The 22,112-nt window shown below is 40.8% G+C and overlaps 1 protein-coding gene across 3 annotated transcripts in view; it reads left to right on the top strand.

Moving 5' to 3' along the window:
* Nucleotides 1-22,112, top strand: part of SLC10A7 (solute carrier family 10 member 7) — a 209,607-nt gene that overhangs the window by 15,220 nt on the left and 172,275 nt on the right. For all 3 annotated transcript variants that reach the window (XM_080672621.1, XM_080672620.1, XM_080672622.1), the window contains exon 4: nt 2,383-2,458. In XM_080672621.1, the coding sequence (XP_080528747.1) occupies nt 2,383-2,458 (76 nt within the window). The remainder of the gene's footprint in view (nt 1-2,382; nt 2,459-22,112) is intronic.

The raw sequence follows: 22,112 nt of genomic DNA, 5'->3' as shown, positions 1-22,112 counted from the left end.
GGAGAGAAGTGAGTTAGAACAAGAGGGGGGAATCAAGAGGGCTGTTTTGGCCAGATTGAGTTTGAGAGAGTGAACATAAAATTTTGCTGAAAAGCATAAAATACCACATAAATATGATGACATCATTTTAGAGCAACAATGTACGAGGTGGGCAAAAGTAGGTTTGTAGTTGTCATACAAATAAATAATACAATAATAATAAATAATACAACAACAATAAGCTCTGTTTCACATACTTAAAACTGAAAACACACTTTTGCCCACCTCTGTATAATGCATATTAAGAACCAATAGTTATCAAGTATCTGCACTCAAGAAATAGGAAGATATTAACTCAGATTGCTTGTATTAAAGGAACTTCCAATTTAGTTCATGTGTAGGACATACAGTATATATATAATAGTGACCAACCAAATGGGGCAGCATATGATTTGTCAGATGAGTGGTGTAATCAGTTAAGGGTAAGAGGTTCAACAAGGGTTGTGTACTCCTAAAGCAGAGATTTCAAATATGAGACATTAATGGAGGAAAGATTAAAAGCTTCTTTACTTCCTCCTTTCCAATTTGGATGCCTTTTATTTCTTCTTATCTGATCGCTATGGCTAGGACTTCCAGTACTATGTTAATAAGAGTGATGAAAGGATATCATTTCTGTTCCTAAGGGAAACAGTTTTAGTTTTTTGCCCATTGAGTATGATGTTGGCTATAGGTTTGTAATATATAGCCTTTACTGCTGTTTGACCCAATGATCCCACTTCTGGGAATATATCATAAGAATCTTGAAACACCATTCAGAAAGAATATATGCATCATGAGATGAAAGTTTTGAGAATTGCTGTTTTGTAGAAAGGAATAAACACATGTCAGCTTGTGTTTTGTTAAATATTTTTGAACTTTGGAAGTGGTTTTAAAGTTTTATTTTTCCCTAAAGACTTTCTACCAAAAAAATGTAAGGAAAGGTACCTGAAATAAGACTCCGGCTAAATTATATACATTTTGGTTATCTTTCAATGACTACACTTACTCTAACTTGACTGTTTTTTTAAATTATATAATACTAGAGGCCCGGTGCACGAAATTCGTGCACGGGGGTGTGTGTTCCTCAGCCCAGCCTGCACCCTCTCCAATCTAGGACCCCTCAAGGGGTGTCCGACTGCCCGTTTAGGCCCGATCCAGGTAGGATCGGGCCTAAACGGGCAGTCGGACATCCCTCTCACAATCCAGGACTGCTGGCTCCCAACTGCCTGCCTTCCTGATTGCCTCTAACTGCTTCTGCCTGCCAGCCTGATCACCCCCTAACCACTCCCCTGCCAGCCTGAGATGCCTAACTGCTCCCCTGCCAGCCTGTTTGCCTCTAACTGCCCTCCCCTGCAGGCCTGGTCACCCCCAACTTCCCTCCTCTGCCAGCCTGGTCACCCCTAACTGCCCTCCCCTGCCAGGCTTGATCGCCCCCAACTGTCCTCCTTTGCAGGCCTGGTCCCTCCCAACTGCCCTCCCCTGCTGGCCATCTTGTGGTGGCCATCTTGTGTCCACATGGGGGCAGCCATCTTTGACCACATGGGGGCAGCCATCTCGTGTGTTGGAGTGATGGTCAATTTGCATATTATTCTTTTATTAGATAGGAGGATTAGGTAGGATAGAGGCCTGGTGCACGGGTGGGGGCCGGCTGGTTTGCCCTGAACGGTGTCCCGGATCAGGGTGGGGGTTCCCTTGGGGCGTGGGGTGGCCTGGGTGAGGGGCCTGTGGTGGTTTGCAGGCTGGCCACGCCCTCCGGCGACCTAAGCAGAGGCCCTGGTATCTGGGATTTATTTATCTTCTATAATTGAAACTTTGTAGCCTTAAGCGGAGCCAAGCCTTCTACTCACTCCGTGGCTGCAGCCATTTTTGTTGGGATTTATTTATCTTCTATAATTGAAACTTTGTAGCCTTAAGCGGAGGTCAAGGCAGGCCAGGGTAGGTGGAAAGCTTGGCTTCCTCCATTGCCGGGGAAACCCAAGCCTCCTGCTCTCTCCGTGGCCGCAGCCATCTTGGTTGGGTTAATTTACATACTCACTCCTGATTGGCTGGTGGGCGTGGCTTGTGGGTGTAGTGGAGGTATGGTCAATTTGCATATTATTCTTTTATTAGATAGGAAAAGCTTAAATAATTTTAAAAATAAAGTCACCCAAAACTATGAATGAAATGAGAGCTTCCCCAGGCACTTACAGTATCTTCTAAGCCATATTGCATCTCATAGAATTGTCTGAACTCAACAGGGCATGTGCATCGATAATCACTCTTCTATTTTCATTTACACAGCTCTGCAATTTTAGAATGAATATAGTGAAAACTATTTATGATTGAAAAATGCTATTTATAATTGCACTTTCTTTTATTTTTCAGTTTGCAGACTGTGGGTTGCATGCCTCCCCCTGTGTCTTCTGCAGTGATTTTAACCAAGGCAGTTGGTGGAAATGAGGTGAGTCAGGGGGCTAACTGTTTAAACAGAAATGGGTGCTGTGCTTTTATTTGTATATTCTATTTTATGACATAAGAGTCATGTAGCAAAAAACACATAACCATAGCATCTTATGAAAGAAGCGAGTTATTTATGTATTAGGATGATGCTGAAATTGATGACAATGAGTGGAATTCGGGATTTCAAAGGAGATGAATGAAATAGGGCTGGTGATTTCTCTACTTCAGTGGGAAATTGGGAGACGGAGGACAAGGAATTCAAGGAAAGGGACTTTCCAAGACTCACAAACTGAGGACACCTGCTATGGCATCCTTAATTCTTTAAAAAATTGTAAGGAATTAAATTTGTGGGAAGGGGATCAGTATAAGTTTAGTGGCTAGTGAATATAATATACAAAGGAAAAATGAAGCCAGCCCAGCTGGTTTGGCTCAGTGGTTGAGGGTTGACCCATATACCAAGAGGTCACTGGTTTGATTCCTAGTCAGGGCACATGCCCAGGTTTCAGGCTCTATCCCCAGTAGGGAGCATGCAGGAGGCAGCTGATCGATGTTTCTCAGTAATGTTTCTATCTCTCTATCCCTCTCTTCTTCTCTCTTTAAAATCAATAAAAACATATTTTCTTTAAAAAAAAAAGGAAATGAGGCCAGATTTCTAAGATAAGTTCAAAAAAATTATCCAGCTGCTAGCTAGCAGACTGTGGCATAGGAAGAGTGCTTGTGTATTAGGATAGCAGTTACTCATTTAAAGATCTACTTATAAGTGGCTCTTCTGAGTTGAAAGGCCCTACAACTTTGTACTGAGGGACTTTGCTTTGTAGTAGCTTATTCCCCCTCTTCCACTTATAGTCTGTCTTATAGAAAAATATACTACTGAATAAGGAAAGATATAAGGTGTTGCCATGTCAATCATCCTTAAGAGTTTGCTTTCTCAGCATCTATTTTCATTTTCATCCATTTTATTAATTTCAAAAATATTTCTTGATCACATGCTATATTCTTTTTAAAAACAGAATTATTGAAGTATTATTGACATACAATAAACTGCACAAATTAAGCAATTCAATGTTTTGACATATGTATACCAGTATATCTGTGAAATCACTACAATGAAAATAGTGAACATGTCCATTACCCTCAAAAGTTTCCTTGTATCCTTTGGTAATCCTTCCCTCCTGTCCTTCTTAGCACCCCCTTTCCCCTGGCAACCACTGATCTGTTTTCTGTGACTGTGCATTAGTTTGCATTTTCTAGAGTTTTATGTAATGGATCATACAGCGTATACTCTTTTTTTCTGTCTTTTTTTTTTTTTATTCAGAATAATTATTTTGAGTTTCATCTATATTGTGTGTACCAATAATTCATTCCTTTTTATTGCTGAGACGTATTGTTTCATATGGATGTGCCACAATTTGTTTATCCGTTCACTTGTTGATGGACATTCAGGTAGTTTCCACGCTGGGGCTATGGACATTTGTGTACAGATCTTTACATGGACATAAACTTCCAATTCTCTTGGGAATACTTAGCAGTAGAATGGCTGGATCATCCAGTAGGTATATGTTTTAGTACATTTTAACCAAGGGAGGAATCACCAATAAGTAGTTATAAATCACCTATAAATAGCTTTTGAATTGAACCATTTCTTTTAATATGCAGGCACTCTCCTTTTTACCACAGGTGCATGTTTATCTTTTTAAGAAATTGCCTAAGTATTTTCAAAAGGGGTTGTACCATTTTACATTTCAAGCAGCCGTGTATGAGTTTCCAGTGCTCCACATCTCAGCAACGGTTGGTATTGTCAGTCTTTAATTTCAACCATTCTGATATGTGTGCAGTGGTATCTCATTGGGGCTTTAATTTAATTTGCATGTTCCAGTGACTAGTGATGGTAAGTGGTATTATCTTTTCATGTGCTTATTTAATATCCATGTCTTTTTTAGTAATATGTTTATTAAATCTCTTGCTTTTTTTTTTTTTTTTTTTAAATATATTTTATTGATTTTTTACAGAGAGGAAGGGAGAGGGATAGAGAGCTAGAAACATCGATGAGAGAGAGACATCGATCCGCTGCCTCCTGCACACCTCCCACTGGGGATGTGCCCGCAACCAAGGTACGTGCCCTTGACCGGAATCGAACCTGGGACCCTTCAGTCCGCAGGCCGACGCTCTATCCACTGAGCCAAACCGGTTTCGGCAAATCTCTTGCTTTTTTTAATTGGGTATTTCATTTTCTTATTGATGAGATGTGAGAGTTTTATATAGTCTGGATCCAATTCCCCCTCATTAGATACTAGTGACCCAGTGCACAAAATTTGTGCACATTAAAAGGGGATTAATTAGAAGAAATAATTTAATATTGCTATTTGCCCGTTCTCTATAATAGAAGTGTCAGAGATGAAAGAAAATTAGCAAAATGTATATGAAAACCTTCCTCCTGTCAGAGTCTGGGGCACACCACGGGACCCAGAGTCAAGTCCCCACCCACCCACATGCACCTCAAAATTGCGTGAGACCCAGACCCGGCCGGCCCCCCACAATTGGGCTAGATCCAGACCTGGCCAGTCCCACCCTTGTCAAGTCCTGCCAGGCAGGGGGCGTAGCCTCAGGTCCCCTGGCCCGGCGCCAGGATGGGGGCCGTTGCCTGAGGTTCCCCAGCCCAGACTGGGTTGGGGGGGGCGTGCCTTGAAGTCTTCCATCAAGCCCCGCCAGGTGGGGGACACAGCCTGAGATCCCCTGTCAAGCCCCACCGGGTGGGGGGCATGGCCTGAGGTCCCCTGTCAAGCCCCGCCAGGCGGGGGGAGCGCAGCCTTAGGTCTCCCATCAAGCCCCTCTGGGCGGGGGTGTGGCCTGAGTTCCCCCGACCCAGCACTGGGGGTGCACCTTGAGGTCTCCCGTCAAGCCCTGCTGGGTGGGGGGCACAGCCTGAGGTCCCCTGTCAAGCCCAGCCAGGCAGGGGGGCACAGCCTCAGGTCCCCTGGCTTGGTGCTGGGGCCGGGGGAGCAGCCTGAGGTCCCCTAGCCCAGCACCAGGATGGGAAGCACACCTTGAGGTCCCCCGTCAAGCCCTGCCAGGCGAGGGGCGTGGCTTCAGGTCCCGTAGCCTGGCACTGGGGCAGGGGTGCGGCCTGAGGTCCCCCAGCCTGACACCAGGGTGGGGGGCGTGGCCTGAGGTCCCCTGTCAAGCCCTGCCAGGTGGGGGACATGGCCTGAGGTCCCCTGTCAAGCCCCATGGGGGCCGGGGAGGCTTAGCCTTGGGTCCCTGCTGATTGCTCATTAAGGCTCCTTATGGGAACTTGGCCTCAGCTGTGGGTGCAGCCATCTTTGTGATGGAGTTATGGTCAATTAGCATATTCCCTCTTTATTAGATAGAATACGCTTTGTAAATATTTCCTCCCAGTGTGTGGTTTGTTTTTTCAATTTCTTACCAGAGTCTTGAAGAGCAGGATGATAGTGGGGGCACTAAAATGAGGTTGGATGCCTTATGCATTTTGAAGGCACAGGATATGCTTATGAATTGGATGTGGAATGTGAGAGAAAGAGAGGTGTTAAGAATGACCTCAGCCGAAGCCGGTGTGGCTCAGTGGATAGAGCGTTGGCCTGCGGACGGAAGGGTCCCGGGTTCGATTCCGGTCAAGGGCATGTACCTTGGCTGCGGGCACATCCCCAGTAGGGGGTGTGCAGGAGGCAGCTGATCAATGTTTCTCTCATCGATGTTTCTAGCTTTCTATCCCTCTCCCTTTCTCTCTGTAAAATATCAATAAAATATTAAAAAAAAAAAAATGACCTCAAAGTTTTTGACTGAGCAGCTGAAAGGATGGAGTTGCTGATATGGAGATGAGTACTGTGAGAGCAGGTTTGGGAGGTATCAGTCTGGTGATAACTAAGAATGCCAAAATCTCAATGGCTACCTGTATAGGTTTATTTCTTGTTCATAGTACATGTCCCATGTGGGTCAGTTGGAAATCTTTGCTGTCACTAAGGAAGCCTGGTTAAAGGAGGCCGCATTTGTATGGAACACAGAGCATTTACAGTTGCCATAGCAGGGAAAGAGAGAGATTGGAGAGTCACCAATGGGCTTTTCACTGTCCAGGCTGGAAGGGGTACATGGCACTTCTGCTCACATTAAATTGGCCAGAACAAGTATATAGCTTCACCATGTGTTGCCATTGATGTGCCCTGAATGAGAAGAGAACTGGATGTTGGTGAATACTCCTAATGTCATCCATGTGGGTAAAGATCAAGAGTTTGTGTTTTATTAAGATACCTATTATATATCCAAATGAAAATGTCAGTAAGCAATTAGAGATACAGAGTTGAGAGTTCAGGTCTAAACTGGAGATTTAAATTAGGGAGTCATCAGTGAGTAAATGGTATTTCAAGCCAAGATTGGAGAAGATCACCTGGGGATAGAGCATAGGTAGAAAAAAAACAGGTTCAAGGGCTGAGCTCTGGGACCCTCCATCATTAAGAGGTCGTGACAGTGAGGACTAACCAGCAAAGGCAACACGCAGTCCTGGATTGTCAGAAGGATGTCCCACTGCCGGTTCAGGCCCGATCCCTCCCGAGGGGTCCCAGATTGGAGAGGGTGCAGGCTGGGCTGAGGAACACCCCCCAAGTGCACGAATTTCCCCTAGTAGAATACGTAATTAGAGAAATGGAAAGAAAAACAAGAAATCATGGTATCCTGAAACCAGATGATGAAAGTGTTTGAAGGAAGAGGGTATGATCAGCTATGTCAAATTCTGCTGATTAAGTGGTATAAGGTGAATTCTGAGAATTGACCCTTGAATTAAGCTACATGGAGGTTACTGGTAACCTTGGCCAGAGTGATTTCTGTGGTATATGGGGGCAAATGCTTGTTTGGAGTAGGTTAAAGGGAAAACAGGAAGAGGGAAGAGAGGAATTAGAGATAAGAGTTATAGACATCATTTTGAGGTCTTTGTGATAAAGGGAATAGAGAACTGAGGCTGTATTTAGATGGGATGTGGGGGTTAAGATTTTTAAGTACAGAAATGACCGCATGTTTCTGTCATGTTGGGAACTGTACAGCAGAAAGGGAGCTGGATGTCTTTTATTTTTCTCAGCATCTGAGAGTCATGACAGGGTAAGTGCTATGAATGTTTGAGATGAGAGGAGAAACGTGCCATTGCCGCCGAGCTGAGGAGAGTGGGTTAGCTGGAGAGTATGGTGGCATTGCAGGCAGCACTGAGGACCCAGCTGAGATTTAGTCATTCAGTTAAAGGGAAGCCAGGCATCACGGTTGTGTGTGTTTTCTTAGCCATATTTAGCTTTTCGGTGTAGGAATAGAATTGGCAGATAGTTGGAAACTCAGCGTTTCATTATTCCAGCTAATTCTTTCACCACTAATTAGTGAGATAGAGGAGTTATAGGAATCAGACTGATTCCTGCTTTGATTTTCTATCACCTTGAAATTTGAGGAAAGTGTTTCTTTTGGAATATCAGAGACTGGTGTTAAGGGTTTAAATGTGTCATTTCTCTCTTTCATTCTAATGTGATTCCCTTAAGAGCCATAGGCCAAAAAACCTCTTTGTTCTCAAATGACTTTTGGCAGAAGTTCAAAGTTCACTCATTTTCTTGTCATTAATATACAGCAATAAAAAGTGTATTTACATGTTCATTCCTCAGTAGATATTTAACTTGTTTACATTAATGTATGCTAATAAGGTTGAGTTTACTAACGTTTCCTTTGTTTTCTAATATCATTGGTCTAGTTCAGGGGTGGGCAAACTTTTTGATTCGAGGCCACAATGGGTTCTTAAACTGGACCGGAGGGCCGGAACAAAAGCATGGATGGAGTGTTTGTGTGAACTAATATAAATTCAAAGTAAAGGAGCGGAGGGGAGAGCAAGAGAACCGGATAGAACAGCCGGATCCGGCCCGCAGGCCGTAGTTTGCCCAAGGCTGGTCTAGTTCTTTAAATGTGTGAATGGTGAGTCTTCATGACTATCAAGCATTGGGGAGTAAGATGCAATTTTTCACAAATATTGAAAATTGAGCTTCAGAAATGAAGCTTGTGAAGTCCAGTTTGGCCGTATCTTCTGATGTGAAATGAATAGACCCTTATACTTATGTCAGATTATGGAAGAAAATGATCAGCAAGTAAAAATAGTAAGTTTAAGTTTAATGTTTTTCTAAAGTAATGTTACAAAGTAACTGAATATAAGTTTTTGCTGAAGTAAATTTAAGGGAAGATTAACCTAGTCCAGTGGTCGGCAAACTCATTAGTCAACAGAGCCAAATATCAACAGTGCAACGATTGAAATTTCTTTTGAGAGCCAAATTTTTTAAACTTAAACTTCTTCTAACGCCACTTCTTCAAAATAGACTCGCCCAGGCCGTGGTATTTTGTGGAAGAGCCACACTCAAAGGGCCAAAGAGCCGCATGTGGCTCACGAGCCGCAGTTTGCCGACCACGGACCTAGTCTGTGGATAAAAAGTGAATTATTGGCGCATGTAAATGAAAAGGTCCAAAAGCTGAATTCAGTGTCAGGTGCCATTGGGTGACGGTTCTGAGTCTACATCTCTGTGATTCACTGTTCTGTCTCCATGCAGCAGCTTTGTTCCTACGAGGGTTTCAACAAGGTAGGAAAATTGCTGGGTGCATTTCCATGTCCTTTCAAACTAACTAGTCTTTGCAGTATTTATGGCATGTAAGAAACCTTTTTTTTATTATTGCACTTCGTGTTACAAAACTTCTTAACATTTAGTTTATGCTCTCATGTATTTACATATACATCTTTAGTATATATACATGTTTAGTATATGTCCTCATGTATAAAAGAACATCTGCGATTATGTAGCATATTTGTACTTTAATGATTTTGGGGTATGTATTCAGACACAATAATGTCGTTTGAAATGATTCTCTTGGTTTTGTTTTGCACAGTTGTTATATAACTTAGGAAGAGATTTTTTTCTGTTACTAATATGCCTTTTATTTTAAAGTTGTTTATTTTCATAAAACTATTGATTACCAAAAGATTTTTGTCATGGGTGGGAAGTGACTGCATCCTTTAAACTCACAGCTTAGCCAAAACCGGTTTGGCTCAGTGGATAGAGCGTCGGCCTGCGGACTGAAAGGTCCAGGGTTCGATTCCGGTCAAGGGCACGTAACTTGGTTGCGGGCACATCCCCAGTAGGAGGTGTGCAGGAGGCAGCTGATCGATGTTTCTCTCTCATCGATGTTTCTAACTCTCTATCCCTCTCCTTTCCTCTCTGTAAAAAATCAATAAAATATATAAAAAAAAACAAAACAAAAAAACTCACAGCTTGTACTTTGGCTAGACATAGCCTTATTACCTTTTGTTGAAGTTATAAAACAACTTCTGTTTTTATAACTTGGGTATTTTTGTTTCAGAGAGCCAACAGAATTTATAGTAACTTCTAACCTCAGAAGGAACTCAATGTACATGCATAACAATGCAGGCGCTGGGATGCTAGCGTATGCTTTAGGTATTAAAGTGAGACTGTTAAGGATGTAGCTGACTGGCAGTCCTATTTTGTGGCTTTTAAATTTTAAACTACTCTTAATTTAAATATTGGAAACAGAGCTAGATTCTTCTTTTGTGATAGTTATTTTTTTATTCCGGTGTTTTAAATGTAACTTTTCAAAAGTATGCTGTTGACATGTTCTGATTGATGAACATGTTGAGAGAGAGAGAGGGTTTAGTTTCTTTCTTTTTTTTGGTACTTTTTCTTAAAAAAAAAAAAATTAAATAAAACAGTGATCAATTCTATTTAAATTGAACCAGAGTCCCTAGTTCATGGAAGGGAAGGCTGAGAAGAGGGAGACAGGATGTGGCTGCAGCAGGTTCTTTCTCTTCGTATCTGGGAGGCAATTCAGATGAGAGATGTGGAGTGTGGGAGGTCTCAGAGGACAAAGGAGTCCCCAAAATGGTATAGATGGATACATGCTCTCTCTCAGGGCCGCACTGTGGCCCTCAGGAGCTGGGGTCCTGCTTGCCCTGTGAAACCTTCTGGCAGTGAAGACTTCACCTCCTACATCCTGGTCTCCCATTCAAGAAGGTACCAGAGCCTTTGCCAGCCCTGCTCCTCCCTAGCACTTCCCAGGACTCCTTCTCCTTTCTTAAATAATCAAAAAAGTAATAAGACTTGGTGAACCCTAATTTTATTTCTAAATATAGGAAAGTAGATAGGTAAAAATGTTTTCTATTTTATTACAACATGGGAGATATAGGATAAGCTCTTATTCTTCCTTTGAAACTATACATTTGTTTGGTTTAAATTTCTGTTCCAAATGTAAAGTTCTGTGCTAAAAACTACGATTTCCCCTCCCCCCAAAGTCTTACAGAGGTTTAAAACCTAATGGCACTTGCCAAGGAAATCATTGTATTAAAATTCAAGAATTAGTAACTTCTGCCTTGTGGTCACTACCACAGAGATTCCTTTTATAAAAGAAGGTTCTTTTTTAAGAAATGGGAAAATCATTTTCCAGAGTTTGGAGAGAAGGTGCTATGTAGCTTTAATGCTACTGTTATAGAGAGAGTTCATTTTTCTATCACTTAAGCTGGTATTTAATGAAAAAACAAGAAAGGTAGGGTTTGGGAGAAGATGCATTATCTTCTTTAACTTCAGTAGTTCTTTTTTTTTTTTCTTTTTTATTTGCTAGCTGATAGAGCAAAGGATTCAGCTAAAAGCCATTGCCTAAAAATAGCCTTATTAGCTATTGTTGAAGTTACAAAACAATTTCTGTTTTTATAACTTGGGTATTTTTGTCAGTATGAGTTCTTAATTCTCAGGTAAAGTTGCAAAGCTGTATAGCTTTGTAAAATATCTGCCTTCAAATATCTGAAGGAAAAAAGAAAGAAAAGCATTAAGAATTAGAATAGATATAAATCAGGGCAAGTTAGGAAGATGTCTCCTGTCATATCTGAGAATAATATTTTATGCCAAGCTCTATGTTATCTGTGTTTGAGGCTGAGCCTGGTAATTTGAACCATGAAGATAAGGCACCTTGAGCACTAATGCAGCATACTGATTATAGGCATGTTATATATCCTGGCTTACTTTTTGTTTCTCAAAATGGATTCCGTATATCACCTCCACTGGCATTACCTGAGGTGATTAGGGGAAAATTCTTATCTTCACCTTAGACGTATTGAATTAGAATGTGTGATGAATGGCCTCAGTATTCTACTTTTTAAAAAATTGTGAAAAAAAAATAGATCTTTAGCCAACCCGGTGTTGCTCAGTGGTTGAGCCTTGACCCATGAACCAAGAGGTCATCTGTTCGATTCCTAGTGAGGGCACATGCCTGGGTTGTGGGCTCAGTCCCCAGTAGGGGGTGTGCAGGAGGCAGCATATCGATGTTTCTAATCTCATTGATGTTCCTCTCTCTCTCTCTTCCTCTCTCTCTAAAATCAATAAGAACATATTTTTAAAAAACAGATCTTTAAAAGGTATTTAAAATACATATACTAGTATGTAGGTTAAAGCATAATAATAATAAACACCACTGTGCTCCATCTCGCTTTAGAAATAGAATGTGATACTTTACCTGTAGTTAAGCACCCACTTTGTGTAGGCACCATTTTTTACTGGAGAAAATAATTAAATAGGAGAATAAGATCTACAGCCTGCCTTTCAGACTCCTGCATTTAGTGTGACATTATACTATTTAAAAATCTGTTTCATGTTGTAAACCTCACAAAAATAGGCAAAACAGAGTAGAATGGCTTTATATTGGCCCATATCATCAAATTGTTGTGTTTTTATTTATTTATGTAGAAGAAAACAAAATGTACCCCAAGTGAGATCAGCCCCACTCAGTGTGTGGGACAGCCAGAGCTTCAGTTTAGGGACCTGAACTGTGTTTGCTTCTTATGGGCACGAGGCTGTCCTCTTGCCTAGTTCAGGGTTAGGACAGTGTGCTTCTTTTAATGTAAACACACTTAGCTGGCATTTTGATTATATTTTACTTATCAGGTTGAAGGTTTTTAGAATTCTTTGATAGTCATGTAAATTCCAAATATGTTTTAGGGAAAGGTCTGATTTCAGGTATAGTAGAAAGGTAACAAGCTAAAAGTGTGTGTGTGTGTTTGTGTGTGTGTGTGTGTGTTAATTTCATCAGTGGGGTTAGTGCCCAAATCTCTTCAAAGACAATTTAAGAATGTCTCCTGAGCAAAGAAAATTATTACGTATGGTGAACTCTTTAAGTCATAGACGAAGGTCATGGCAACCTGAGTATATTTTTGAAAGGTTTCCTATCTGCTTTGAAAGCAAATGAAGCACTCGGTACTAACTTTGAAGTTACAGCTACGAGACAGTTTTTGCTAGAGGTGAAAGATCAAGATATATCACAGTCCAAATGGAGACAAAAGTTCAATTTCTGTCTTATCAGGGAGGCCTGGAACATGTCAGGGTTATTTTGCATTATCAGTGGGGAGTTGATCTTGCTAATCCAATGAATGAAGATATGATTCATTGAAACATTTATAAAGGCGTTTAGAGAAGATCTGATCAACAGAGAGAGAACTGAGAGTGAGTGGAAATCTGATCTGTCAGTCACTTGTCAGCCTCAGCAATCACTTAGCCTTTCTGGGCCTTGTCTCTCTCCTCTGCTAAATGGGGCCGTTACTGCTTTTGCTTGCAGTGGAAGTTCAATGGTGTCTTGGATGAATCTTGTATCTGAAAAAGGCTGGCAGTGTTGAACCCTCTTGCAAGCCTGCTGGCAGATGTACACTGTTTACCCTCGGGGCTCCTGTGCTGTCTGGGAAATGATAACAGGTTTTTCTCTTTGACAGCAGCAAGACATGTCCCATCCTCTCTCTTCTTCCATCTACCTTTTAACTTCAGTCTCATCTTCTGAGTTGGGTTAGCATTCTTAGGATCACTAGAAAGAGTTGAGTATGTTTGTTTTAACTGCTGTAAAACTTGTGTGAAATATATCTAGATTTCCCAGGATTTTTGTGTGTTGATTTAAAAGCCTTTCATTTAATCCCTTCCTGCCTCTCAAATTGTCTTCCATTTCTATCACTTTAACCAAGAGCGTCTTCTTGATGGTTGGCCGTGATTTCCGTTCACCAAATCCAGTGGCCAGTTCTCAGCTCTCATCCTCCGTGACCCAACTACAGCCTTTGACCCATGGCTACTCACCCCCAATGTCCTATGTCTCTCCTCACCCCTTTTCTTCTTGACTGACTCCTTTCCCACCCCAATGGGAGTCTCTTTCAGGGGCCTGATCTTGAAACACCATGTTTAGCATTGCCAGATTTCTGTTTCTGAGTCCTTCTTCTCTCTGGAGTTGAAGTCATTTGACCCCCACTTTTGGGTCCAACTCTGCCACAGACAGATCATCCTGATCTTGGATGAGAAGTATTTGGACAATGCAGGTTTACCACATTGTGGCACAATATCACCCCTTTGCTGCTGCACACCTGACACACATGCCAAAGGATCCAAGCAGGTGTGTTATGTCTACTTTTACCATGCTCACCTGGTTGTCTGAGAAATTCTGTGTATGAGGTAAAGCGTATTTGTGTAGTTATACATATGTTGACGTAAGTAACGTCCAAACTTGTAGAGAATTCTTATGCGTTTATTTGAGCCAAACTTGACAACAGTTGCCGGGAAGCAAAATTGGAACAGATTGAGAAAATGCTCCGGAGTATGGCAGTTTTGCAGCTTATTTTATACATTAGAATACATTAGAATAAAAGGAGGAGACATAAGGAGGGTTTACATGAAATCCTTTGGTGGTAGATTAAGGGCACAGGAGAGAGCAAAGTGGAGAAATTCCTAGGACTGGCTAAAAAGTCAAAATAGACACATGCTTCTTTTACATTGGTGGGTACAGGATAGTTAATAATTAACATTTTCAGCACATGGAGAGGGTGTGTGGGGAGCAAGACAACAATGAGGGGTTCTGTGGTCTCCTGCTCTAGTACCTGCGGTTATGCCTTGAGGGGTCTGGAAAAGAAAATTACTCTGATATTTAAAAGGTATGTTATCGTAGATACATAAGAACAATGCACTGGGCTCACTTAAGATGAAAGCTGACCTTTGTCAAGGCAGCCACAGGCCTAGGCCAGGACTACCAGCCATGACTTGCTTTTAGTTAGGGATTTTTATGTTCAGACCATCCTGTGGTTACTTTCGGTCTGAGTTTGGAAGGCTCACCATGCAGCCTCCCCGCCCCTCCCCCCCGCCCCCCCCCCTCCCCGCCACCTCCCCTCCCGAGCTTGTCAGGTTGAATATGTGACCCCTTTTTTTGTCCACATGAACTAATCTTTTTTTAAGTTTATAATGAGGCAGCCTCTGAAAAATGTTTTCTACTTTTGGGGCCCTCCCTTATCAAGGACAACAGGGACTGATGTGCCTTAACCCTCACTTGAATTTACATTAAGTGCTTGTCAAGCCATCCTAAATACTATTGCATGGGTCCTATGGCGTTGTTAGCATGCATTTATTCTTTCTGTTCTCCAGTTCCTCAGTAATTTTAGTTACCAATTACCCTCTGTAAGTTTGCACACTTGCTGTTAAAGGTGGGCTCCCTAATCACAATTTCATATGAGAAACGAGAGCTGGCATTAACATTAAACGACCTACCATGCTCAAGTAGTCTATAAAGAGAGACATGAATTCTGTTGGTTTGATAGCGTTATCTTTTTGTAAATAAAAAATGAAATCTTTGTTGGAGGAATTATGTGGCTCTCTTTAAAAATTTTTAATTTTCAAATTGTGTTTAAATACGTCTGAGGGTAAAAAAAAAAAGCCTGCTTTAAGAAACCGATTGCCTATGGTTGATGAACTTTTAAACTTTAGGACCAATTCATTAAAATTGATTATCAATAGAGAAAGAGGGAAGAAGTTAATTGAGTTTGAAGCTTGTTTGCTAAATGAGCCTTTTAGCCTTTGGGAGGAACCTCGGGTTGACAGAGCCTCTCAGGATGTGAAGAAGTGCTAGCGCTGTTCCACGCTTTCCTAACTTCTGACGGAGAAGGGAAAAGGGAAAAGGGAACGGCTGGAATGGCTCAGAACTGCAACATCAAATAATTCTGGGAAGCACTCTCACCTGTTGCGGGCAAACCTCCGCTCTGAGTGGATTTAGCTAGCTACTAACCCGAAGTAAGAGATGACTGCGATCACAGTAAGCTCTTGCCATCGAAATAATAAGGCTAGCCAGTGCTTTTATACTACTTGATATGTGTCAATCCTGGTTCCCAGTGCTTTACGTATATTAATTCCTTAATCCTTTTAACAACTTCTTTAGATAGGTACTATTATCATCCCATTTTATAGATGAGAAAACTAACACCAAAAAAAGAATTAAGGGACTTGTGCAGAGTTATACAGCGAGAAAGAGGAGGAGCTGGATGTAAACCCAGGCATTCTGCTGTCAATGCCTGGGTTTCATTGCTGCCAGTCTCGGAGTTAACACAAGGTAGGACAGATGGCACTAAGAGCTCTCCATCTACACATGGCTTGGTGCCCGGACTACCCAGATGAGAAAAATAAAGTTTGACCCACGAGTAGACCAAAAGGCCAGCAGTAAGGTAAAAAGTGATCCCTAAGGAGTTGTGTGGGCCTTGACTGTTATACGTGACTGCAAGCCTCCCCGCAGGAAGCGTTGCCTCTCTCCACCAGACTCCTGAGCTGTTTAGCCCCCAAGACCCATGTAGCACAGAATATTGTAAGTGCCCGTGTATCTCACTGAGCTTTTCGTTAGATGGCGAGGAATGTGTCTTATTCACAGTTGTATCCTCTGTGTCTAGTGCAGTACTTGACGTATACGTATACTGGGACAGTAATGTTTGAATAGATTAATATTTTTGAAAGAATTTGTTTAAATCTAGCCCCATCAGTGTCTTGATTTAAATATGCCTTATTAAGCCAATAATTCATACCCATTTTTACTTTGTCCTTTGTTAAATAGACTTTTATAGAAAAGTCATAAAATTCTATGAAAAATCAAGATACATACTTGGCTGTCTCGTGTAATATTTTTACTTCTCTCAATTATTCACATCTACTGTGCTTTGTCTCAGCATCAGCGGCCCCAGCCGTTTACCTGGTGTCGTCCTCTAGAACGGCTGGAGGAAATAAAAGGCTTCTAATGCTTGGAAGGAAGGAAGAGACTGTTATATGGTTGATTTTTCCTGGAAGGAAATAAAAGACTTCTATAAGGTTGATGCATTTTCAAACCTATTATGTGATGAAAAACATACACAGACATTTTAGTAGCTAAATGGGACCTTTAGTCTTTTTTTCTTTTCCCTTTAATTGGGTGTGAACGCAAACTATCTAGTCAAATAAATTTCTCATGTAGGAAAAATGATTTTGACATTAGAAGCTATTAGTAAATACCTGATTTTTAAAAAATGAATAATGAGGTAAATTTTTCTTATTTAAAATAAATAGTGATTTTTTCCACGGAAATTTTTAGTATATATAGAATTAAAATATATAGGAGAATGCTTCTTTAGGTCATCTATTGTAATAAATAAAATTTAGAATATTTTGCATATCTTATGAAGCACTTTTACCTGTATTTTCCTCTTATAACTTTACAATAAAATATATGAAGTAGATGGGATTGATGTCATATTATCCTGATTTTTGTAGTTGGTCAAGTTAGGATTTAGCGATGAGGTGACTGGATGAAAGTCACACAGCCAGGAAGTGTGGCCTCCTTCTCCAGGACACTTTCATCCCATTATACAGTGTATCAAATAAAACAGCGTAACTCCAGAAATCAGTCACAGAAGAAATAACACCTCTTTTGTTGGCTTCTTATTAAAGGTAGATGGCTTAAAAAAAAAAAAAAAAAAAAAGGGAAGATGGCTTGAAATTTTTCTAAGAGATGAATGTCAGTGTACTATTAACTTAAACAAATTATTGAGCACTTACAATTTACAGAGCACTGAGCTACTATTTTGAGTGGGGAACTAATAAGTGTAAAGAGAATCCAACCTAGTCTGCTTTCACAGAGGTTGGCAGTGAAAAGGAGGAAATTAGCAGGAGCATGAACAGCAGCTGAGTGTGAATGAGCAAGAGGGTAAGGAGGGGCTGGAGAGGTCCCTAGAGCTTGAGCTAGGCCCGGGGTTCTGGTTAGAAAGTCAGTTCTTGGAAGTGATAGGACTTCAGGTCCTCCTGGTGGTTAGGGCAGTTTTTGAGAGCCTTCACAGTGTGGTTAAGATAACAAACTGGTTGGAAGATCCAAGAGAATGGGTCTGATGGGAGGGTTGCTGCTCACAAATCCTGTCCCACTGTCTAGTCGATGTAACAGACTTACCTGCAAGTGGGAGTGAGGAGTGCAGGCTGTCCAAGGAGGCCATGCATTATGCTGACAAGGTTGTCAGCTGCAAATGTTGCTGCCTTATACTTGGTCAGTGGCAGAATTAAAACTTTGCTGTGCCCCATCTATATAATAAAAACCTAAGCGACCATTACGGCGGAACGACCAGAACAACTGGTCACTATGATGCGTACTGACCATGAGGGGGCAGACACTCAATGCAGGAGCTTCCCCCTCATGGTCAGTGCGCTCCCACAGGGTGAGTGCTGCTCAGCCAGAAGCCAGGCTCATGGCTGGCGAGTGCAGCAGTGGTGGCAGGCGCCACTCCCGCCTCCATGGCAACACTAAAGAGAAGTGAGCCGAGCGGTAAGGAGCGAGCAGGTGGGCGGTAAGGAGTGAGGGGTTCCGGACTGTGAGAGGGATGTCCGACTGCCGGCTTAGGTCCAATCCCAGGCCTAAGCCGGCAGACGGACATTCCCCAAGGGGTCCCAGACTGCGAGAGGGTGCAGGCCAGGCTGAGGGATAACCCCCCCCCCTCCACAGGGCACGAATTTCATGCACCGTGCCTTTAGTAGATATATAAAACGTGAATTGAATAACCTAACACTTGGGTGGTGTAGGTGGGTTAGGAGCACAGGTAGGCCAAGCCTGTGTGTCCTACATCATGGCAGCTGTAGAGTTAAAAGAAAAGGTCGCCATCGCCCTAGCCATTGGGAGATTTTCCATAACTATCTCAGCAACTTCCATTCTGTGCATGATGAGAAAGTAAAAGCAAAGCTGAGGTTCCTACTACTCCTCAAACATGACAGGCCTTTTGTCTTGAATTTGCTTTGGTACCACAGATCCAAACTCCACCACCAAGAAGCCAGTTCTACCCAGGAACACAGCAGCAAATAGATCCTTTTCTAGCAAATGTTATTCTGGTATCTGAAACTGTAAGACATCACGGACATGGTTTTTCTTTAAATGTCACTTAAATAAAAAAAAAAAATTAACTTCAGTGTTAGAAACTCTGTTAGTATATACTCACTTTCCTCCCTAAATCCACACCATTGATTAAGTTATAAGATAGCTCCTGGCAATATGTTTATTGTTATCTAGTTAAATGATTAAATTAATGTTGTGTGAACATGTAGCAAATTACAAAACATTATACAGTTATGTTATTGCTATTAGACAACTACTGGCCTTTTAAAAATTTGTGATTGGAAAGTCTATTGGATATAGTTAATCACTGATAAATTCATCATTGCTCTCTCCATAGCTTATATGTGTGACTTACGGTTTGTACTTGAGTTTTGAATGTTGTGTTATTACTTTGGGTGTTAGGAGTTAAATGTGATCTTTCCCACTTTGTTTAGTTTGGTAATCCTGATTTTCACTCTTTTGTTCCTTTTCCTACATTTTTCCCCCAGTAGCAGCAAGGGGTAGGGATTGGGATGTTAGAAAATCATAGACTTCAGTCAAAACCTAAAGTTATGCCTGGTCTCCACATTGACTTAGTCTAAGCCAACACAGATGATTAACTCATTGGTAGATGTCTGATTGATTGATTTATTTAGTTAGTACTCAATTCATACTTAAGGAAATTCCTTGTGTCTGTCGTTTAATTGGATATTATTTTATCATATTGACCCAATTTAAAATTTTTTCTTTCATCATGGTGATTTATTGATAGTTCCCATTCTTTTATCTGAATTGTACTGGTCAGATACCAGTAATAGTAATGAATTTGTTTTTCCTTTTTTAAGGACTCATTTATTATTTATCTACAATAGTAGTTGTATTACCTGACTATCCTGGTTAATATGTGTCAGACACCTCTGGTTGCTGTCTAATGTCCACTCTTTCTTCATCTTTAGAACAGAACCCCAACTTCCAGCTGGGCAACTGCCACGAGCTAAATACCATATGTGCTAGACTTCCTGGCATTCTAGTGGCCATGTCACCCACGTTTGGCCAGGGAAGTGTAAATGGAAGTATTGTATGTTACATCCAGCACATCTTCTTGAAAGTGTGTGGCACAGCCGACATTTTTCTTTCCTCTCTCTGCTTACTGGAATGTTGACTTGTTGACTAGAGTAATCTTAGGCTACAAGACAGCCCGCTAATGACAGTCGAGTAACAAGAATAGTCTCTTTTCCCACAGAGCCACTATGCCAGCCCTGGCTTGCCAATCTCTGGGCTTCTTTGCATGAAAGCAAAGTGAACACCTCTCTTGTGTAAGCTGTTTTTATTTAGTGTATTTTCTTTTGTATTCAGCTAAAGTTAATCACAATTAATATAATATATATGAATATAATTCTCAAATAATAGAATATAATAAAGTATACTGAACACTGGAACTACATTGAATATAATTCAAAATAATGAAATTAAGAAGGCACTTGGAGTGATGAATTAATTCCTAGGTCTATTGTCACCTAATAGTTTATAGTATTGTGAAAAAAACATCTCATTGGTTGTTCTGAATTTGCTACCTCTGTTGATTCTTCTAGAAATTTTGGTTAATATTGAGAAATAGTTTTGTTACTTAGCATAGTACAGAATTCTAGACATCTGATGGAATTTGGAAACATTCTCTCTGGAATCCATTTGCTAATGTGTTCTGGGACTGATTTTTTTTTTTTCATTTCTTGAATTATAATGATAAGAATGTATAAATTTAGTTGTGATTGGTGATGCTTCTCACAAACTTTGTGCATCTTTGGTCAAGAAGAGATACTGAAAACAAAGACCTCTGAATTCTCATTATCGTTGAGTTTTTATATTATTACTAGAGGCCCAGTGCACAAAAATTTGTGCACTGGGGGGTGGTTTCCCCCTCAACCCAGCCTGCCCCCTCTCACAGTCCGGAGCCCTCAGGGGATGTTCTACTGATGGCAGTCTGGCTTCCCTCTAAGGAAGGCGACCAGGCAGATCAGGGGAAGGCGCCACCCCCATCACCCTGCTGCTGCTGCCACTGCCAGCCACTGCGGCTGCTGGCCCTCCTCATCCCTCGCAGTCGCCGCGGCTTTGTCCGGAAGGACATCTGGAAGACGTCCAGTCTGTACAGTCTAATTAGCATATACCCTTTTATTAGTATACATGTTTGTAAATATACTTTTTTAAAAAAATATATTTTATTGATTTTTTACAGAGAGGAAAGGAGAGGTATAGAGAGTTAGAAACATGGATGAGAGAGAAACATCGATTCAGCTGCCTCTTGCACACCCCCCACTGGGGATGTGCCCGCAACCAAGGTACATGCCCTTGACCGGAATCAGACCTGGGACCCTTCAGTCCGCAGGCTGACGCTCCATCCACTGAGCCAAACCGGTTAGGGCTATAATATACTTCTTTTGAAAAAAATTACAGTGAACTATACATATTTCACCAAATTTACTATTTGAACTATTTTGAAGTGTATAGTTTAATAGCATTGAGTATATTACATTGTTGTAAATTTATCACCACCATCCATCTGCAGAAATTTTCATCTTCCCTAGCTAAAACTCCCTACCTGTTACACAATAACTCCCATTCTCCCCTTCCCCAAAGCCCCTGGCAACCAACTTTATTTTCTGTCTCCATGAATTTGACTATTCTAGAAACCTCATATAATAAACTTCATAAAAATCATACAAAATTTTTCTTTTTGTGACTGGCTTATTTCTGTAACATAATTCTTTTATTGGGATATACTTTACTTGGGAAATTATTTAATCATGAATAAATAATTATTGCCTAAGATTGACTTTCTTACATGCATCTTCTGACAATTTTTATCTTCATTGGAAATTACAATAGGTATTAACAGAGTATATGGTGTTATGATAAAATAGGGTATTGGGATCATTAACTTATGAAATACAGTAGAAGGTAGAAGTCACTTTATAGTTATGTGTTTTGAATATTGTAAAGACAATTCAAATGTAAAACAAGGACTTTCTTTTAGCTGTAGGTATGTGATGAGCGCATTAGATATTTTAGCAATTTGGTGATTTTTCTATCTTGTATAAGGATATAAATATTATATTGTACTGTAACATTTGATTTCATATATTACCTGACTATATTAGAAATAAATAAAATGTGATTTTAGGATAAAATATTAAAGTTCACAGATGAAGCAGTTATCCCACTTGGCTTATATTCTATTTGTGTAACAAAAGGTAAATTATTTTTTCTTAGAATGTATAGATTTGGGGGATTGAACAGTAATCCTTAAAAAGGTATTAAGATGTTGATGTATTTGTTGCCTTGGGAAATATATTGATGAGCTGTGTCACTTCAAAAATAACATTTTGTCCTGACCATATCTGTGTGTTTTAAAGCTCATATCACTTCTTCTTAATCCCTCTTGGTTTCCTCAGAGGCACTGTGCAGAAGCTCACGTT

The sequence above is a fragment of the Plecotus auritus genome (genome assembly GCF_963455305.1).
Source record: "Plecotus auritus genome assembly, chromosome: 6".
Lineage (NCBI taxonomy): Eukaryota > Metazoa > Chordata > Mammalia > Chiroptera > Vespertilionidae > Plecotus > Plecotus auritus.
Note: the sequence above shows the minus strand (reverse complement) of the source record. Positions and strands in the feature narration are given on the sequence as shown.